The 20,022-nt window shown below is 45.4% G+C and overlaps 1 protein-coding gene across 1 annotated transcript in view; it reads right to left on the bottom strand.

Annotated features, from left to right (window-relative positions):
• mtr (5-methyltetrahydrofolate-homocysteine methyltransferase) overlaps nt 1–20,022 on the bottom strand; it is a 99,772-nt gene that overhangs the window by 50,888 nt on the left and 28,862 nt on the right. Inside the window, 7 exon segments of the mRNA XM_084331015.1 lie at nt 3,320–3,436; nt 6,199–6,378; nt 6,771–6,956; nt 8,081–8,221; nt 12,370–12,482; nt 17,507–17,586; nt 18,231–18,298. Coding sequence (XP_084187141.1) covers nt 3,320–3,436; nt 6,199–6,378; nt 6,771–6,956; nt 8,081–8,221; nt 12,370–12,482; nt 17,507–17,586; nt 18,231–18,298 — 885 coding nt within the window.

The raw sequence follows: 20,022 nt of genomic DNA, 5'->3' as shown, positions 1-20,022 counted from the left end.
GGTATAAAACGGAAATGAACCGATTAAAAAACAATCCGTTTCGACAATGTTGACTGCAAACAAGTCATTGATAAACGACTGCCATATTAGACACATAGCCATAATTTAAGATATAGTTTATGCGTTCGCAAATATGAGAGCTCTATCATTGAAGTGGGTGGTGGCACGCAACGGGGTTCCGGGGCACCGCATGGCTGGCACGGAAAGTGTTAAGCAAAGAACTTAAATCATGATAACGGGAGAGATATCCGACTTCTGCACGTGGACGGCTGTTCCCAGTAACACTGGGAAGAACCGACAGAAGGAGAGGGGCAAAGTATTACTATAAAGGCCTCAGTACAGCCAGCAGACCCAATCAGCACCAGTGACACAAACAAGGGCAGGTGACAACAATCAGGTAATTACTGAGACAGCACGTGACGACAATCAAGGTAAGACAGAGAGAGAGTGAGAATTCCAAGATGGCAGTAGGGCCTCCAGTCCTGAATAGGGAGAGAAGCCCAGACGTTACACCCTGGGGCACCCCACAGGTAAGAGGGGCCGCTGAAGAGAATAATTCTCCAAGCGGGACTGAGAAGCTCCGGCCAGTCAGGTAGGACTTGAACCAGCTTAGGGCGACGCCTGTGATGCCAACATATTTTTCCAGCCGCAACAGTAGGACAGTGTGGTCTACAGTGTCGAAGGCGGCTGTGAGGTCTAAAAGCATGAGAATGGCGGGATTTCCAGAATCGGCAGCTAAAATGAGATCATTTTGAACTCTCAGGACTCAGGAGGGCTGTTTCGGTGCTATGGCGCGGTTTAAAGCCAGACTGAAACTTTCCGTGGATTTTATGTACATCTAAAAACAGTTGTAACTGGAGGTAAACTGCTCGCTCCAGGGCCCTCATTTATCAATGGTGCGTACGCACAGATATGTGCGTAACCCGTGCGTACGATCATTTCTAAGCAAAGTGTGGGACTTATAATTTTGAACGTGTGCTTGACTTTGTGCGTATATTTACGCACAGCAGGCCGTGCGTACCTGGCGCCCAGCGGTAGAATATGAAGACTGCAGACGGACGGCATTATGCTTTCAACAGTTTCATGCATTAGTTTCAACAATGACGTGTTCTGTATGACCCGTAATTCACTATAGTGCATTGTAAAATAGCGACATTAGTGTAATTATTGTCAAACCCTATAGCATTTGGAATAGGTATTTCCGAATGAATTCAGCCTGGTTCATAGCATTATTATAGGAATACTTCTCGCGGTGTGCGCTCAGATGTTTTCAGAGATATAGGGCATGTCTATTTGCAGAGAGAGAACATAATAATATTAAGTAGAGTTCGCTACCCGAGACACATTCTCCTTGATTTGTACCACAATTTGAGACCCACATTGGAGCGTGGAGCAAATTTGGCTGATAATGTCGTTGCCGGTGGCTGGGAGGAACACGACTCATTCAGGCCTAATTGTATTTAATTCAATTGTAATGTTATTACTGGGGAATCTATAATTAAAACATCACTTAAATGCAGATCAGGGTTATCCACTGACCGAAGCCATAATGACTCTAACCAGAACCACAGGCTCACGAGCGCACAATAGGCATTGTAGAGCGCAGAGTTGGCCTGTTGAAATTGATTTCATTTCAGTCATTACAGTGCTTAAAGGATAACTCCACTATTTTGGGAAATTAGCTTATTTAACATCTTCCCTGGAGTTAGACAAGAAGATGCATACCTTTTTTGTCTCTGTGCGTGCATTTTAGCTTTGGGAATAGATGCTCCGTTAGCATAGCTTAGCTTCATCACTGGAAGTGAGGCAGGACAGTAGCCTTACAGTGCCTTACAGTGTATTGCAAGGTCTGACATTGACCAAACTTGATATGCATGACCTTGGTGGGCTCTAGGTCAACTCCTGAAAAGGGGGTCAATGTCAGACTTTGCAATCAAAAGTTAGGGGGCTAATAACCCTTGCCATAATTTCAGTGCGCCCCTAACTTTTGATTGCAAGGTCTGACATTGACCCCCTTTTCAGGAGTTGACCTAGAGCCCACCAAGGTCATGCATATCAAGTTTGGTCAATGTCAGACCTTGCAATACACTGTAAGGCACTGTAAGGCTACTGTCCTGCCTCACTTCCAGTGATGAAGCTAAGCTATGCTAACGGAGCATCTATTCCCAAAGCTAAAATGCACGCACAGAGACAAAAAAGGTATGCATCTTCTTGTCTAACTCCAGGGAAGATGTTAAATAAGCTAATTTCCCAAAATAGTGGAGTTATCCTTTAATGTCGGGTCAGCTTGTCATTTATTTCTGTCAATGTGCTGGTTCTGTAGCAGGACTGGGTCAGTCAACATCCTTGGCTCCCGGCGCACCGAAGATAGTCTGCAGTCTGCACGCTCCCTCCTCCTCAGCGGAGTTGTCTGTGAAGTGTGAACTTGACAACTTCATTGGATTTATTTATTCTCTAAAAATATCTATAATCATAAGATTAAATATTGTTTAAAATAAAACGCTAAATACTATTATTCTGTGTGTCATGTTTCCAAATAAGATTGTTCACAACGGGAAATGCTGTGTACGTTGAATTAGTTGGTTAGACCTCGGTGATCAATCTAGCTCTCAGCGAAGTTTCTCAGAGTTCGCTCGGCTTAGTCCATTATTTCACATCCCATCGGGGTGTTTCATGACCATATATGGATAATCGTGCACGAGCATAGACGTATTTATCAACACAGAGTGTGCGTGGGACACGTCTACCCACGTGTGAAAAATCCCGATTTTTCTGTACGTACACACATTCGAAATTCTGTGCTTGAGAACGAAAATAGAACACTTTCTAAGAATTGTTGATAAATGAGGGCCCAGGACTTTTGACAGGAAAGGTATTTGGGGAATGGGCCTGAAGAGAGAGAGAGAGTAGAGTGTGTGTGAGAGAGAGAGAGAGAGAGAGAGAGAGAGAGAGAGAGAGAGAGAGAGAGAGAGAGAGAGAGAGAGAGAGAGAGAGAGAGAGAGAGACGCACACAGACACGGAGAGAAACAGAGTAGAGAAAGTAGAGAGAGAGTAGAACGTGAGAGAGAGACAAAGACAGAGAGAAACAGAGAGTAGAGAGAGAGAGAGAGAGAGAGAGAGAGAGAGAGAGAGAGAGAGAGAGGCAGACAGAAAAAGACAGGCAGGTATCATTAGTCAGTGTGTGTGTGTGTGTGTGTGTGTGTGTGTGTGTGTGTGTGTGTGTGTGTGTGTGTGTGTGTGTGTGTGTGTGTGTGTGTGTGTGTGTGTGTGTGTGTGTGTGTGTGTGTGTGTGTGTGTGTGTGTGTGTGTGTGTGTGTACCTTGATGGCGTGGTAGAGGAAGGCTCCATGCATGGCCTCTCTGATGACCTCCATGCCCCTAAAAGAGAAGGAGAGGTTGGACAGACCTCCGCTCACCCTGGCCCCTGGCAGCGTCTCCTACAGACACATTCAATTAACCACACATTACTATATAACACACCTTAAAATAAACTATATATTACAATATAACACACCTTAAAATAAACTATATTAAAATATAACATATAATAAAATATATATTACAATATAACACACCTTAAAATAAACAATATCTTAAAATATAACACACCTTAAAATAAACTATATTACAATATAACACCTTAAAATAAACTATATATTACAATATAATACAGCTTAAAATAAACTATAAATTACAATATAACACACCTTAAAATAAACTATATATTACAATATAACACACCTTAAAATAAACTATATATTAATTTACAATATAACACACCTTAAAATAAACTATATATTACAATATAACATATATATATTTTTTTTAGATGGCGTTTTTATCGCTTTATTGCTACTGGGCAGTCCAGTAGAGAGAGACAGAGGAGGAATGGGAGACAGAGTGGGGGGAAGACATTCGGCAAATAACGACGGGTTCGGGAGTCGAACTGGGGCGCCCACAATATAACATCTTAAAATAAACTATATATTAAATATATCACAGCTTAAAATAAACTATATATTACAATATAACACACCTTACCTAATTTACTCTCCAAAAACTGTCAAAGTAGATTAATGTGTGTAAAAGAGTTTTTGGACGTGTGTGAGATAATGTGCAAAATAAATCAGCATTGGTCCACATTCTCGAACATGTTCGTAAGTACCTTTGTAAATATCTTGGTAAAAACTTCGTACTAACAAATTTACAAAAACCCTCCTCCGGATTCCTGAACGCGTGCAGCGGTCTCCGTAAGTGGCTGATACCGATAAGAAAGGTAATGGAACATACAATTCTTTAATTATAATTTTAATTAATATTTTGATGCTGTTGAAACGTAAATAATCAAAAATAATACAATTATTCTGTTACAGCTGTCCATCAATATCTTCCTTTTGAATGAAATAGGTTCAGGAATCAGGATTGTTAGCAGAGAGAAAGAGAGAGGGGGAGAGGGAGGTCGAGAGAGAGCGACTCCGCCCCCCCTTCCCTCACTATTGGATGCCTCTGAGCGTTCCCAGGGATAGCTAAGTTAGCGTTAGCAGGTTAGCTTAACCCATTCTCTGCCGGGCATTGTACCCATCATTGTACCCTCTCTGCCAGCGCTATAAGTCTATGGAGATGTTCACCTTCTTTGCAGGGCTATAACTTTTTAAATTGTATTGCTAAATTGACATTACTATGGCCCATTCAACATCAATTATCTATCGTTCAGGATGTAGGAACGTTTTACTTTTTCATTCACACATTCATACTAAAATACCGTCTAGAGTATAAATATGTTTTTATCGTTTTCTGCAGTATTTCATAGAGCGTGAGATATAGGCATAAATGCATATATTAGATGATCAAATGCAGTTTGATACCGATCAACATTATATAAAAAATTTCAACTGTACATGGTCCTAAACGTCATGACTGGTCATCTGCGGGGTGAACGGAGGGGGGGGGGGGGGGGGGGGGGGGGGGGTCGTTTATAATTCAATGACCGACGTTAAATGATTCATGTAGTATGGGTGATATATTGATCAGAGCAGTTTGTATCGAAAATGGTAAAGAAAAACGCTGAAACTCACCCCAGTCTCCTCGTAGCGTTGGGCAATGAGAGTGGAGCAAAAAGATCGCTATTATGGGATCGATGCGATCCATTTCCGGTTTGTATATTACTAATACACGTCCAAATCATGTTGATTATTGAGTTATGGCAAAGATTCATATCGACAGTGTCTGTATTGAGCCCCGGGACGATAAGCGAGTGGCCGGACGAAAATAGGGGACGGACCAAGCACTTCCGGGCACTTCCGGTTTGGCAACTCGTCGATCGGCCACGAGGTGGCGGTATTGAAACGTTGCAGAGTTGTGATGGCCCAGACAGCATCACCCAAGACTCCGTGGGTGAAATATGAATACCATGACGAAAATATGAAATATTGATCTCAAAAACGCCTTACGGAGTTATTGGCAGACAACGCATGGCGGAGAAACCCGCCTTAACACGTGAATGGCGGAGAATGGGTTAACATACAGGAGGAACGGTGATGATGCTGTTGCACGCAGTTTTCATTACACATAAAAACAGCGCGACTCGCGAGAGACGTTGTCACAGCTGTCTAACGTAGGGCTGAATAGCTAGATGTCATAGCTTCTAAAATTGAAGGTCCACGCTGCTCTGTGTCTATATTATGAAATGACAATTACACATTGACACGCCCACTACGCAAAACCATTACTGTGCTCCTAAATTATTTTTCCAGTTCGCACAAAATCCATTTTTAGGGGCAAATGCGAATTACTGTAGAGCCATGTTACCTTAATACCCCTAGTAGCTCTGATGAAGTTGATGGCGTATTACATTTATACCCGGGCCTAGTAGCTCTGATGAAGTCGATGGTGTATTACCTTAATACCCCTAGTAGCTCTGATGAAGTTGATGGTGTATTACCTTAATACCCCTAGTAGCTCTGATGAAGTCGATGGCGTATTACCTTAATACCCCTAGTAGCTCTGATGAAGTTGATGGCGTATTACCTTAATACCCCTAGTAGCTCTGATGAAGTTGATGGCGTATTACCTTAATACCCCTAGTAGCTCTGATGAAGTTGATGGCGTATTACCTTAATACCCCTAGTAGCTCTGATGAAGTTGATGGCGTATTACCTTAATACCCCTAGTAGCTCTGATGAAGTTGATGGCGTATTACCTTAATACCCCTAGTAGCTCTGATGAAGTTGATGGCGTACTGGCAGTGTTCGTCCATGCCTGTGCCGATGGTGAGGATGTTGGGGTCGAAGATGATGTCATTTGGGTTGAATCCTACTTTCTCCACCAGCAGGTTGTAGGCTCGCGTACAGATCTGGACCTTACGCTCGGTGTCTGTAGCCTGGACAAAGGATAGAGAGGGAGTGTGACGGTGTGGTGTGTGTGTGTGTGTGTGTGTGTGTGTGTGTGTGTGTGTGTGTGTGTGTGTGTGTGTGTGTGTGTGTGTGTGTGTGTGTGTGTGTGTGTGTGGCTCAACGGATAGAGCAAGGCACTAACACAGCCAGGGTTATGGGTTCCATTCCCTGTGTATCTCAATGGGTAGGGCAAGGCACGAACACTACCAGGGTTATGGGTTCAATTCCCTGTGTATCTCAATGGGTAGAGCAAGGCACTAACACAGCCAGGGTTAGGGATTATATTCCTACTGAGCTCACCCATGGTCATATTACTGTAAGGTGTGTCAGTAATGAGACACATAAGAGCCATTTCTATGATGCGTGTGTCCCATCCTACCTGTCCCTCCTCGTCGAAGGCCATGACCACCACAGAGGCTCCATAGCGCCTCACAGTGTTGGCTCTGGTCACAAACTCCTCCTCTCCTTCCTTCAGGCTGATGCTGTTGACGATACACTTCCCCTGACAGCACTTCAGTCCCGCCTCGATCACAGAGAAGCTAGATGAGTCAATACAGAGAGGCACCTGGAGGAGAGGAGAGGAGAGGAGAGGAGAGGAGAGGAGAGGAGAGGAGAGGAGAGGAGAGGAGAGGAGAGGAGAGAGGATGGGAAAGGAGAGAAGAGAAGAGGAGGAGGATAGGAGAGGAGAGGAAAGGAGGAGAGAGCAGAGGGGGAGAGGAGAGGAGAGGAGGAGAGAGCAGAGGGGGAGAGAGGAGGAGAGGAGAGGAGAGGAGGAGAGAGGAGAGGAGGGGAGGAGAGGAGAGAAGAGAGGATGGGAAAGGAGAGAAGAGAAGAGGAGAGGAGGATAGGAGAGGAGGAGAGAGCAGAGGGGGAGAGGAGAGGAGGAGAGAGGAGAGAAGAGAGGATGGGAAAGGAGAGAAGAGAAGAGGAGGAGAGGAGAGGAGAGGAGAGGAGAGGAGAGGAGAGGAGGAGAGAAGAGAGGATGGGAAAGGAGATAAGAGAAGAGGAGAGGAGGATAGGAGAGGAGAGGAAAGGAGGAGAGAGCAGAGGGGGAGAGGAGAGGAGAGGAGGAGAGAGCAGAGGGGGAGAGAGGAGGAGAGGAGAGGAGAGGAGGAGAGAGGAGAGGAGGGGAGGAGAGGAGAGAAGAGAGGATGGGAAAGGAGAGAAGAGAAGAGGAGAGGAGGATAGGAGAGGAGGAGAGAGCAGAGGGGGAGAGGAGAGGAGGAGAGAGGAGAGAAGAGAGGATGGGAAAGGAGAGAAGAGAAGAGGAGGAGAGGAGAGGAGAGGAGAGGAGAGGAGAGGAGAGGAGAGGAGTCCCAGAGGAAAGTGGCGTTTCTTCAAATAAAATAGTAAAATAATACAATGTGAATCAAGGACACTGTATTGCAAAACAGAACTTAGTTACAGTCCATACTATCAACATGTTGCCAAACCCCAAACCCAACTCAATATTGCCAGAGTTCACTGACTCAAACATGTGCCCGTCACACGTAATCCCTTCACTAACACACTACAGAAGGTTAACCTTTCACTACCGGTGTGGTAGCGAAAGGGTAAACCTTCTGTAGTGTGGTAGTGAAAGGGTTAACCCTTTGTCGCGTGGCAGTGAAAGGGTTATCATTCTGTATTGTTGCAGTGAAAGGGTTAACCTTTTAGTAGTGTGGTTATTGAAAGGGTTAAACCGCTCACCCTTGCAATGTCCGGTTCAGAAGCGATGAGGTTACAGAAACGGGTCATAGCCGCCGGACCCTCCAACATCCCCTCGTCCATGTTTATATCCAGAACCTGAGCTCCCATCTCCACCTGGGTCTTAGCTACACTCAATGCTTCCTAGAGGGAGGAGAGGAGAGGGGAGGAGGGGAGGAGAGGAGAGGGGAGAGAAGAAGAGAGGAGAGGAGAGGAGAGGAGGAGAGGAGAGAGAAGAAGAGAGGAGAGGAGAGGAGGAGAGAGGAGAGGAGAGGAGAGGAGAGGAGAGGAGAGGAGAGGAGAGGAGAGGAGAGGAGAGGAGAGGAGAGGAGAGGAGAGGAGAGGAGAGGAGAGGAGAAGATGAGAGGAGAGGGGAGGAGGGGAGAGAAGAAGAGAGGAGAGGATACATTTAAGTTAAGTAAACCCATTAAGAGGGCTTTATCTTGTCCAAAATAAGACCTCGTCCACACGTCCACATTTTTGAATTCCTAAGTTTTTCTATGCAGTTTGGCGTTTTGTCTACAATGCAAACTGTTTTATGTCCTTTTAGCCAGGGTGAAGAGTTTTAGGGTGTGTTCACACCTGAAAGTCTGCGGATAGTCCGGACGTTCTGGTGGACCAAGTGTGAAAATTATACATCGTTTGATTTTGGTCTGCGTTCACACTACCCTTTTTGGTACGGATCTCATTTGTAAACAAAGGACATACAAGTCGTTCATCTATTGGACTATAGCACTCACAAACGTAAACAGTTGCGGACAGCGCAATGAGAGAGATACGAGCACGGCGCAAGTCGACTAGAGAGTAGAGAGAGAGAGAGAGAGAGAGAGAGAGAGAGAGAGAGAGAGAGAGAGAGAGAGAGAGAGAGAGAGACTGTCCGCGCGCGGCGCCAGTCTAGAGAGTCAAGTCAAGTCAAGAGTTTTATTTGTCACGGCATACAAGTATACAATGAAATGCGGGTGGTCTTGCCCGCAACGATGTGCAATACAGTGGGTACAACATATAATAGAATCCAATACAAAAAACATTGTGCAGTAACAGGTAACATGGTGTGACATCTCGGTATCTGTACATAGTTATTTACAGAGCATATAGGACATGCTAGGTAGCTTTGGTAGTGCAATACACTGTTACTGTTGCTAATACTAATTTAAAGTGGCCTTTCCTTTTGGCAATAAGTGTGGGTGTGTGCGGCATGAGTGTGTGCCCGCTCATGTTAAAGTGTTAAAGTGGCTGCTAGTGTGTGAGCGTGCACAGCGTGCGTGTCGTGTGTGTGCTCATGTGTGCTTATGTGTGGATAGTTCAGTGTTCTGTGGTACTCAATGTTCATTGTTCAGGACTCTGATGGCCTGGGGGAAGAAGCTAAGCCTAAGCCTCTCTGTCCTAGTAGCTGGGGTTCGCAGGCGTCTGCCTGACCTCAGCAGCTGAAACAGGCTGTTATTGGGGTGGTGGGGGTCTTTCATTATTCTGCAGGCTCTGGATTTGCACCTCTTGTTGTATAGAACCTGCAGGGGAGGTAGTGCAATACCCGTGGTACGCTCGGCTGAGCGCACCACTCTCTGTAGGGCCTTCTTGTCCTGTGCTGTTTCCATACCAGGCAGTGATGTTTCCGGTCAAGATGCTCTCTACAGCTCCTGAGTAGAAGGACTGGAGTATCTTCCCCGATACTCTGAACTTCCTTAACTGTCTCAGGTGGTAGAGGCGCCGTTTCGCCTTCTTTACTACTGTGTCTATGTGTGTTGACCATGTCAGATCCTCTGAGATGTGGACCCCCAGGTACTTAAAGCTGCTCACCCTGTCCACGGTAGCCCCGTTAATCATCAGTGGTGTGTGCATCTCCTGCTGTCCTCTCCTATAATCCACGATCAGCTCCTTGGTTTTACCAATGTTCAGGAGCAGGCTGTTGTCCTGGCACCAGCGTTCCAGTACCTCAACCTCCTTCCGGTAGGCCTTCTCGTCGTTGTCCGAGATCAGCCCCACCACCACCGTGTCGTCTGCGAACTTCACTATGGAGTTGGAGCTGAACTTGGCGTCTTGGCCACACAATCGTGTGTGTAGAGTGAGTACAGCAGGGGGCTCAGAACACAGCCCTGGGGGGACCCGATGCTCAGGGTGATGGTGTTGGAGGTCTGACCGCCCACCCTGACCGCCTGGGGTCTTTCGCTCAGAAAGTCCAGTACCCAGGCGCTCAGGGCGGAGCTCAGACCTAGCTCGATCAGCTTGTCCACCAGTCTGGTGGGGACTATGGTGTTGAACGCTGAGCTGTAGTCAATGAACAAAGTCTCACATAGCCCCCCTTCTGACGGTCAAGGTGAGAGAGGGTGCTGTGCAGTACCTGGGAGACCGCGTCGTCAGTGGACCTGTTTGTCCTGTATGCAAATTGCATAGGGTCCATATCACTGGGGAGGGAGGCACAAATGTGGTCCTTGACCAGCCTCTCGAAACATTTCATGACCACAGAGGTGAGTGCCACCGGTCTGTAGTCATTTGGACATGTTGGGGAGGGTTTCTTCGGTACAGGGATGATGGTAGACATCTTGAAGCAGGCAGGGACCACTGACTCCGCCAGGGATTGATTAAATATGGCGGTGAACACCGGGGCCAGCTGGTTGGCACAGGACTTAAGTATGCGTCCTGTTATACCATCTGGGCCAGCAGCCTTCCTGGTGTTTACCTGCATAAATGCTCTTCTCACACTGTGTTCCGACAACGAGAGAGCGTCCCCGCCCCCCCGCGGTTGCCCCCCCCCCCCCCTCCACAACAGCCGGCGCGCCAGTGACGTCACTAGCCGGAGAGCCAGCAGCGCCACTGTCTACACCAAACCGAGCGTAGAAGGTGTTGAGCTTGTCCGCGAGGGAGGCGTCGTCGCATCCCCATTGAGGGGGCGCTGACTTTGTATCAGTTATTGGAGAGAGAGAGAGAGACTGTCCGCGTGCGGCGCGAGTCTAGAGTAGAGAGAGAGAGAGGAAGAAAGAGACTGTCCGCGCGCGGCGCGAGTCTAGAGAGAGGAGAGAGAGAGAGAGAGGAAGAGAGAGACTGTCCACGCGCCTGTCATTCATTTGAGTTGGGTCGCGCGCAAGCCGTCACTTGACGCTGTCAAGTTGGGTCGCGCGCCAGCCGCCGGTAGGCATCTGTCACTCATTTGCTCTAGATTAGGTACTATATAAAGTTCGATCACGTTCACACCAACAGCAAACGCACCATGGTCCACTTTGAAACTAACAGAGTCCGAACTTTTCAAGAGGACCATGGTTCGGTTGTTTGGTCCTCAAAATAGTTCGGTTTGTGTTCACACCTGTACAAACGAAACGGACTATTGATCTAAAGGGACCATGGTCCACTTAAAGTGGACCAAACAGGGTAGGTGTGAACGCGCCCTTAGAAACACAGTGTATTGGTGTGGATGGGTGAAAATGGAGCGTATGGAAATGACTGACATTATGACTAATGGCCCTGTCCACACGTGAAAGGATATGCAATCAGGTCCATGGAGAGCTCCCTGCAGCCTCCCGCCCAGGTCCTTCAGTACCATGGAGAGCTCCCTGCAGCCTCCCGTCTGGGTCACTCAGTCCCATGGAGAGCTCCCTGCAGCCTCCCGTCTGGGTCACTCAGTACCATGGAGAGCTCCCTGCAGCCTCCCGTCTGGGTCACTCAGTACCATGGAGAGCTCCCTGCAGCCTCCCGTCTGGGTCACTCAGTACCATGGAGAGCTCCCTGCAGCCTCCCGTCTGGGTCACTCAGTACCATGGAGAGCTCCCTGCAGCCTCCCGTCTGGGTCACTCAGTACCATGGAGAGCTCCCTGCAGCCTCCCGTCTGGGTCACTCAGTACCATGGAGAGCTCCCTGCAGCCTCCCGTCTGGGTCACTCAGTACCATGGAGAGCTCCCTGCAGCCTCCCTCTGGATCACTCAGTACCATGGAGAGCTCCCTGCAGCCTCCCGTCTGGGTCACTCAGTACCATGGAGAGCTCCCTGCAGCCTCCCGTCCAGGTCATTTCATGTGAGCATTTTTGCATTGTTGTGTACTGTGGACCGAGAGATTTTCTAAAACACTTGGTCTGGACAGGATTTAGTTTAAAACAAGGGAAAAACCTTGGTTTCAACTAAGTGTACGTGTGTGGACTAGACCTGACTCTGCTAAGTCCATGATTTAGAAGCTAAAGAAGCAATATTTATTCATGACACAGTTCCATTATGCAGGTTTACTTTCTTCACTCAGCTAATGTTGTTAGTTATATTACAGGCGTAGCCCCGTGTAAATATTTTAAACGTCTGTAAGGACGTAAAGTTCACCTCATAGTCTCCCGTCATGATCAGCTTAGCAAACTTCCGCGACCCGGCGACGTTGCATCGCTCCCCGATGTTCACAAAGTTGGTATAGGGACCGATCCTGAAGGGCTCCAAACCTGAGGAGGACGGAGACCACAACTCAGATTCAGATTCTTATATCATCACAGCTTTTTAAAATATACATACATTCAGAAAAACGTCCGTTTTCTGGGTGAAAAACAAGATAATAATAATAATAATTTCTTAAATGTATATAGCGCCTTTCAGGAAACCCAAGGCGCTTAACCCTTTCACTGCCACACTACAGAAGGTTAACCCTTTACTATCACACTACCGACGGTTACCGGCCGTAGTCCTTTCATGAACAATCATGCGCCACTCATAGACAGTACTCTGCTGCAATCCTGCGGCCTGTCGGCGGTACTACATGCGTTCATCCTTTGCCTGTCTATGTTAACCTGTTCTGTCATGCTCCCTGTGTTCCTGCTATCTGTAATGTTCCCCTGCCTAGTCTAGTCTCCTCCCCCAGCTGTTGCTCGTTGTAATCAGCATCTGTATTTATACCTGCCTGTCCCGTGTGTTGCGTCATTGTCCTGTTTACCCCACATACCCTTGCTGCGTTCTGTTTCCTGGCCTGCGTGAAGCTCGCTCTCTGTCGTGTTCCTGTTCCAGCTATTCCTGCCGTTCGCGGAATTGCCCCCTTATCCTGTATTTCCCTGTGAGTCCGTTCATGTATATCTCTTGCCACGTTTTCCAGCATTGCTGAGGTTTCTGTTTCGTGTTTTGAAGTTCGTTTTGTTTGTGCCCAGTATAACGTGCCTTGTTTACTGCTGCTCAGTAAAGCCCTTTTCATTATACTATCACTCTTCCTTATTCCTCTTTGTCCAGCGATTGAATCCTACACACTCCTCCTAACTCCCCCATTGTAACAGTGATAGTAAAGGGGTAACCTTCTGTAGTGCGGCAGTGAAAGGGTTAACCTGCTGTGTATTGTCACAGTGAAAGGGTTAACTTTCTGCAGTGTGGCAGTGAAAGGGTTAACCTGCTGGTGTGTGGCAGTGAAAGGGTTAACCATATGTAGTGTGGCAGTGAAAGGGTTAACCGTTTGGTAGTGCGGCAGTGAAAGGGTTAAAAATATACATACATTCAGAAAAACTTCACTTTTTTGGGTAAAAACAAGATGATAATAATAATAATTTCTTAAATTTATATAGCCCCTTTCAGGAAACCCAAGGCACTTAACAGAGGAGGGGGGGCAAACAAAGGAGAAGGAAATCAGAGGAACAATTGGGTAAAAAAAAGAGGGAAGTCAGGCAGAGTCATTGATAAATTTGGTGAAGAGGTGAGATTTGAGTTGTGATTTGAAGGAGTCCAGGGATGTAGCATTGCAGATGTTTGGAGGGAGGGAGTTCCAGAGGGTGGGTGCGGCAACAGAGAAGGCTCTGGGACCGACAGTGTGCAACTTACTGACCATATGAATAAAGGTTTACTTACTAACTTACTTAATACAGGTTTACTTACTAATATATGAATAAAGGTTTACTAACTAACTTACCATATGAATAAAGGTTTACTAACTAACTTACCATATGAATAAAGGTTTACTAACTAACTTGCCATATGAATAAAGTAAGGCTGTCAAAGTTAACGCGGTATTAACGCACAATTCTATGAACACATTGGGCGCCAATAACATTGTACAACGTGTTTCAATGTCATGCTAATTCTGCCATTCCACGGCGTACAACGTTATTGAGATCATATTTAATTTTTTCGCCATGGTATTCATAATTCCCTCACCCAGCCTCGGCTGATACAGTGCGAGCCTGCACAACTCTGCAACGCTTCAATACTGCCGCCTGGTGGATGATCGGGCGAGTTACAACCGGAAATGGATCTCTGGTGATCTCCGTGCTCCGTGCGTCCGGCACTCACATATTGTTGCGGTACTCTAGACACACATCCGTGTATATGGATCGCTGCCATAACTCAATAATCGATATGATTTGGGCGTTTATTATTATTATACAAACCGGAAATGGATCTAGTCGATCCACGTCAAATAAGTGGGATCTTTTTCCTCCAGTCTCATCGGCGAACGGTAAGAGGACGCTGACGTCATTTTCAGCGTGATTGTTTATTATTATTAATGCAAACTGCTCTGATCAATATATCACCCATACTACATAAAGCATTTACTGACGATCACGGAATTATAAACGACCCCCCCCCCCCGTTCATCCACGCATGATGAGTCATAACGTTTAGGATCATGTACAGTTGAAATGTTTAATATAGCGTGTATCGGCAACAAACGGCAGTTGATAATCTATATATGCGTTTATGCCTATAACTCACGTTCTAAGAATTACTGCAGAAAACGATAAAAACATTTATATTCTAGACGGTATTTTCATATGAATCTATAAATGAAAAAATATAACGTTCCTACATCCTGAACGATAGATAATCGATGTTGAATGGGCCATAGTAATGTCAATTTAGCAATACAATTTAAAAAGTTATAGCCCTGCAAAGAAGGTGAACATCTCCATAGGCTTAGGTCGCTTTCACACAGGGGCTGTTTGGTCCGGACTATCGGACCAGAATTCGATAGTCCGGTTTTTCGGGTTTGTGTGAATGCGCGTCGAACTCGGTCCGCGGACCAAACACGCGAACTCTGATCCGCCTGAAAACGTAGGTCTCGGTTCGCTTCATCGGACCAAACGCGGACCAAACGTAGGAAGTCACCTGATAAACCATCTTGGGTATATTATTATTACCGCGCGGCATTCACTGCAAAACAAGCACACTGCATCTATCTATCTATCTATCTACTGTGCATCTTGGGGTAGAAGGAAGAAAAAAACACAGCTGTTATTATTATTAATATTATTACCGCGGCGCGGCATTCACTGCAAAACAAGCACACTGCATCTATCTATCTATCTATCTATCTACTGTGCATCTTGGGGTAGAAGGAAGAAAAAAAACACATCGGTTATTATTATTAATATTATTACCGCGGCGCGGCATTCACTGCAAAACAAGCACACTGTGTAAACATGTCTCGTGGACAGACTTGGGGGGCAGAAGACCAAATAAAACAGCTGCTTGTGGGGAATGTGGGCACTCACAAAAACAACGAGGTGTACAAGTTGTCTAGCGAGAGGATGGCGGTAATGGGAATTATAATCGAACGATGGATCAATGCCACGTCTCTGCTACTATCACGCTTCACGCAGTTTGTGTTGACGCGCATTTCACTTCCTGAAAGGGAGGGATTTCCACTCTCCATTGTGTCCAATAGACGAGCGCCCTTTTCGACCGCGTGACATTGTTCAGAAAGTTCGGTGCGCTTGACAAATTGCTATGTGAATGCAGACGAACCAAATGAAGAATGCAACAATGTTGCAACTTCACCACCAGAACCGCACTGAGTCCACCAAAACTATATGTGAAAGCACCCTTAGAGTGGTGGCAGAGAGTGGTATGAGACGGGCAAACTCTGTGGCAGTTAATGTGTTAACACCACTATTTTTATTTTTAAACCTACGGTAGACTTCACTCAGGTGTATTATTGATACTCTCATTGATACTATGTTTGTTTCTGACTCAAAGCGTGTGTGTGTGTGTGTGTGTGTGTGTGTGTGTGTGTGTGTGTGTGTGTGTGTGTGTGTGTGTGTGTGTGTGTGTGTGTGTGTGTGTGTGTGTGTGTGTGTGTGTGTGTGTGTGTGAGAGAGAGAGGGGGGGTTGAGAGAGATGAGGAAGGGGAAAGAGAGAGATGAGGAAGGGGAAAGAGAGAAAGAGAGCTAGGAGTGTGTGTGTGTGTGTGAGAGAGAGGGGGGGGTGGGGGGGTGAATCCTCAGCCCTTGTGTGGGTGAATGTAACAAGTTCCTAACATTTTCTTTCCCCAATTATTTCATGCACACTTTATTCATTGTTTTAAATTATTATTTTCTTTTAAGTTATTTTGTGCATCACTCTGTTTTGAATTTGATGCAAATTTGCAATTCATGAGGGTCATCCTTTTGTGTTAAATGGCTGCATAAGGGCTTGTGTCCATAGCGGACGTTTTTTTCAAGGCGGACCGCTTTGAAAAAAGAGAAAAAAAATCTCAGAGCGTTTTCCTGAGGCTCGCGCCAGCCGCGGCTCCGCCCCTTCCTCGATGAGTTACATTGATGAGCGCGCTCCTTTCCAAAAGTTTAACTAGTTTCAACTGTATGCGCTGGGAGCGCTCCGCCCAAAAACGCTGCCGCCGAGAACTCATAAACGCGAGGCGCAGCGCTGGGAAGAGGAGCGCACCCGTCGCGTCTCCAGCATAGAAATGAATGACAGAAAGGAGCTGACAACTCATAAAACGTCCGCTATGGACACAAGCCCTAAAGCAAGAATTTGTTGACTCTCATGTTGATAAGAGTATTAAAACTTGGAACTTAAAAAATACCTGTTTAAGGTCAAAAAATAAAAATGCGATTAATTTGTGATTAATCGCGAGTTAACTATGGACAATCATGCGATTAATCAGATTAAATATTTTAATTGATTGACAGCACTAGAATAAAGGTTTACTAACTAATCTACCATATGAATAAAGATTTACTAACTAACCTACCATATGAATAAAGGTTTACTAACTAACCTACCATATGAATAAAGGTTTATTTACTAACTTACCATATGAATAAAGGTTTACTAACTAACTTACCATATGAATAAAGGTTTACTAACTAACCTACCATACGAATAAAGGTTTACTTACTAACTTACCATATGAATAAAGGTTTACTAACTAACGTACCATATGAATAAAGGTTTACTAACTAACTTACCATATGAATAAAGGCTTACTAACTAACCAACCATATGAATAAAGGTTTACTTACTAACTTACCATATGAATAAAGGCTTACTAACTAACCTACCATATGAATAAAGGCTTACTAACTAACTTACCATATGAATAAATGTTTACTAACTAACCTACCATATGAATAAAGGTTTACTAACTAACCTACCATATGAATAAAGGTGTATTCACTAACTTACCATATGACTAACGATTTACTTACTAACTTACCCTAAGGTTCTGTAAAAACTGTGTTGTAGAAACCTAAACTGGTGGTTAAATATTTGATACCTGAGAGCAGCATGTAGTCCTGAAACACACCAGCAGGGGGCACTCTAGGCTGAAACTGTTTCACTGCTTCAGCTATTGCCCTAGAGAGAGAAAGAGACAGAATTGTTCTTGTTTAATTTTAAGAAGCCATAAAACGTATGCTTTGTTTTGACATCTACATGTAACTGCTTCAGGCAATACCGTAATTTATTAATATTCAGGCCAATAAAGCACCCTTGAATTTGAGAGAGAGAGAGAGAGAGAGAGAGAGAGAGAGAGAGAGAGAGAGAGAGAGAGAGAGAGAGAGAGAGAGAGAGAGAGAGAGAGAGAGAGAGAGAGAGAGAGAGAGAGAGAGAGAGAGAGAGAGACACAAGGGGGAGACGGTGAATCAGTGAGAACATGAACAGTGTCAGAACACCATCCTCTCATTTTATAAACACTCCTTACAATAATTAACAGGCAGGTCAGTTGCTTCTAATTTACAATGACAAACTAAGATTTTCATTGTATGGCAAACTGTCCGCTTAACTGTGCACATGACAATAAATAATCTTGAATCCTGAATGACCGCTGGTCAAATACCCAAAATCAGTGAAGGTGAGGTCGTCAGCATCCAGACATGCCCACTCCTCCATGAGGTCGTCAGCATCCAGACACGCCCACTCCTCCAGACACGCCCACTCCTCCACAATCCATTCACAAAACCGCACCTTATGTTCTTATGGGAATCAGTTGTGATGCTGACCTGATGTGTCCCGGTGTGGTGCCGCAGCAGCCTCCCACTATGTTCACCAGGCCGTCCCGAGAGAACTCCTACAGAGAGAGAGAGAGAGAGAGAGACATTAACTCCTACAGAGAGAGAGAGAGAGAGAGAGAGAGAGAGAGAGAGAGAGACATTAACTCCTAGAGAGAGATAGAGACATTAACTCCTACAGAGAGAGAGAGAGAGAGAGATTAACTCCTACAGAGAGAGAGAGAGAGAGACATTAACTCCTACAGAGAGAGAGACAGAGAGAGAGAGAGAGAGAGAGAGAGAGACTACTACATTAACCACATGTCTATAGCAAACTACTACAGCGAGAGAATACAACATTAACCACATGTCTATAGCAAACTCCTACAGAGAGAGAGATACAACATTTACCACATGTCTATAGCAAACTCCTACAGAGAGGGAGAACTACATTTACCACATGTCTATAACAAACTCCTACAGAGAGAGAGAACTACATTAACTACATGTCTATAGCAAACTCCTACAGAGAGAGAGAGAACTACATTTACCACATGTCTATAGCAAACTCCTACAGAGAGAGAGAACTACATTAACCACATGTCTATAGACCACCGCAACACTTCCGGGATTCTGAAATCGGGGAGGAGATTGCGGGGGGGGGGGCAAATTAATGAATGTGGATGAGAGCCTTGACATTAAGTGATTGCAGATACGGCTGTGGGGGTGCTAGAGACATGATCAAATAGACTTGTATGCGCCTGAATCTCCTGAACACGGCGCGAGACATACCTAATCGATCAGAACTAAATCGGCAGCGAAAAAGACCGTTTTAAAGCATCGATTCCCCATGCACATGCGCAGATTGGCCACGGAGTGTGACGCAACGCACATCCACCCTGGAATGTTCGATTAGAGGGGGTGTTGTGTTGTGAGAATGATAAGATAGAATAAAATATACAGTAAAAGGAATACAGTACAAATATACAGAAGTCTACAGTAAGTGTAATATTGCACAGTGTTGTGCATTTATAATCAGTAGCTTAGGCTACATAGTAGGCTAATGACAGCCTATTCTAGTCTAGCAGGTGCTGGTATAGACGTATAATATATGACATATATGACATTTTTTGCCTAGATATACGGTATATCTAGGCAAAAAATTTCATAGATGACTGAAAATCAACATTACTAGTCTATACCTGGAGACTCAATCAGGTAATTGTAGATGTCGCCATAAGACACGTCTGGCCATTGAGTGGGATCGTTTTTCCATTCTCCTGTTCTGCTGAAAGGACATTGGCCACCAAAACAGGCAATTTTGTTCAAATACCGGCACTTTTCAGCAGCTGGCAGGGTACTCCTATAGCTAGCCATTTTTTAAATATCGTAACCTGCCGCTCACATTCTCACAACACAACATTCCAGGGTGGATGTGCGTTGCGTCACACTCCATGGCCAATCTGCGCATGTGCATGGGGAATCGATGCTTAAAAACGGTCTTTTTCGCTGCCGATTTAGTTCTGATCGATTAGGAATGTTTCGCGCGGTGTTCAGGAGATTCAGGCGCATACAAGTCTATTCGATCATGTCTCTAGCACCCCCACAGCCGTATCTGCAATCACTTAATGTCAAGGCTCTCATCCACATTCATTCATTTGCCCCCCCCCCCGCAATCTCCTCCCCGATTTCAATGTAACGCGGGAGTGTAGTGGTCTATAGCAAACTCCTACAGAAAGAGAGAACTACATTAACCACATGTCTATAGCAAACTCCTACAGAGAGAGAGAACTACATTAACCAC

The sequence above is a fragment of the Notolepis coatsorum genome, assembly GCF_963971535.1.
Source record: "Notolepis coatsorum genome assembly, chromosome: 15".
Taxonomy (NCBI): Eukaryota; Metazoa; Chordata; class Actinopteri; order Aulopiformes; family Paralepididae; genus Notolepis; species Notolepis coatsorum.
Note: the sequence above shows the minus strand (reverse complement) of the source record. Positions and strands in the feature narration are given on the sequence as shown.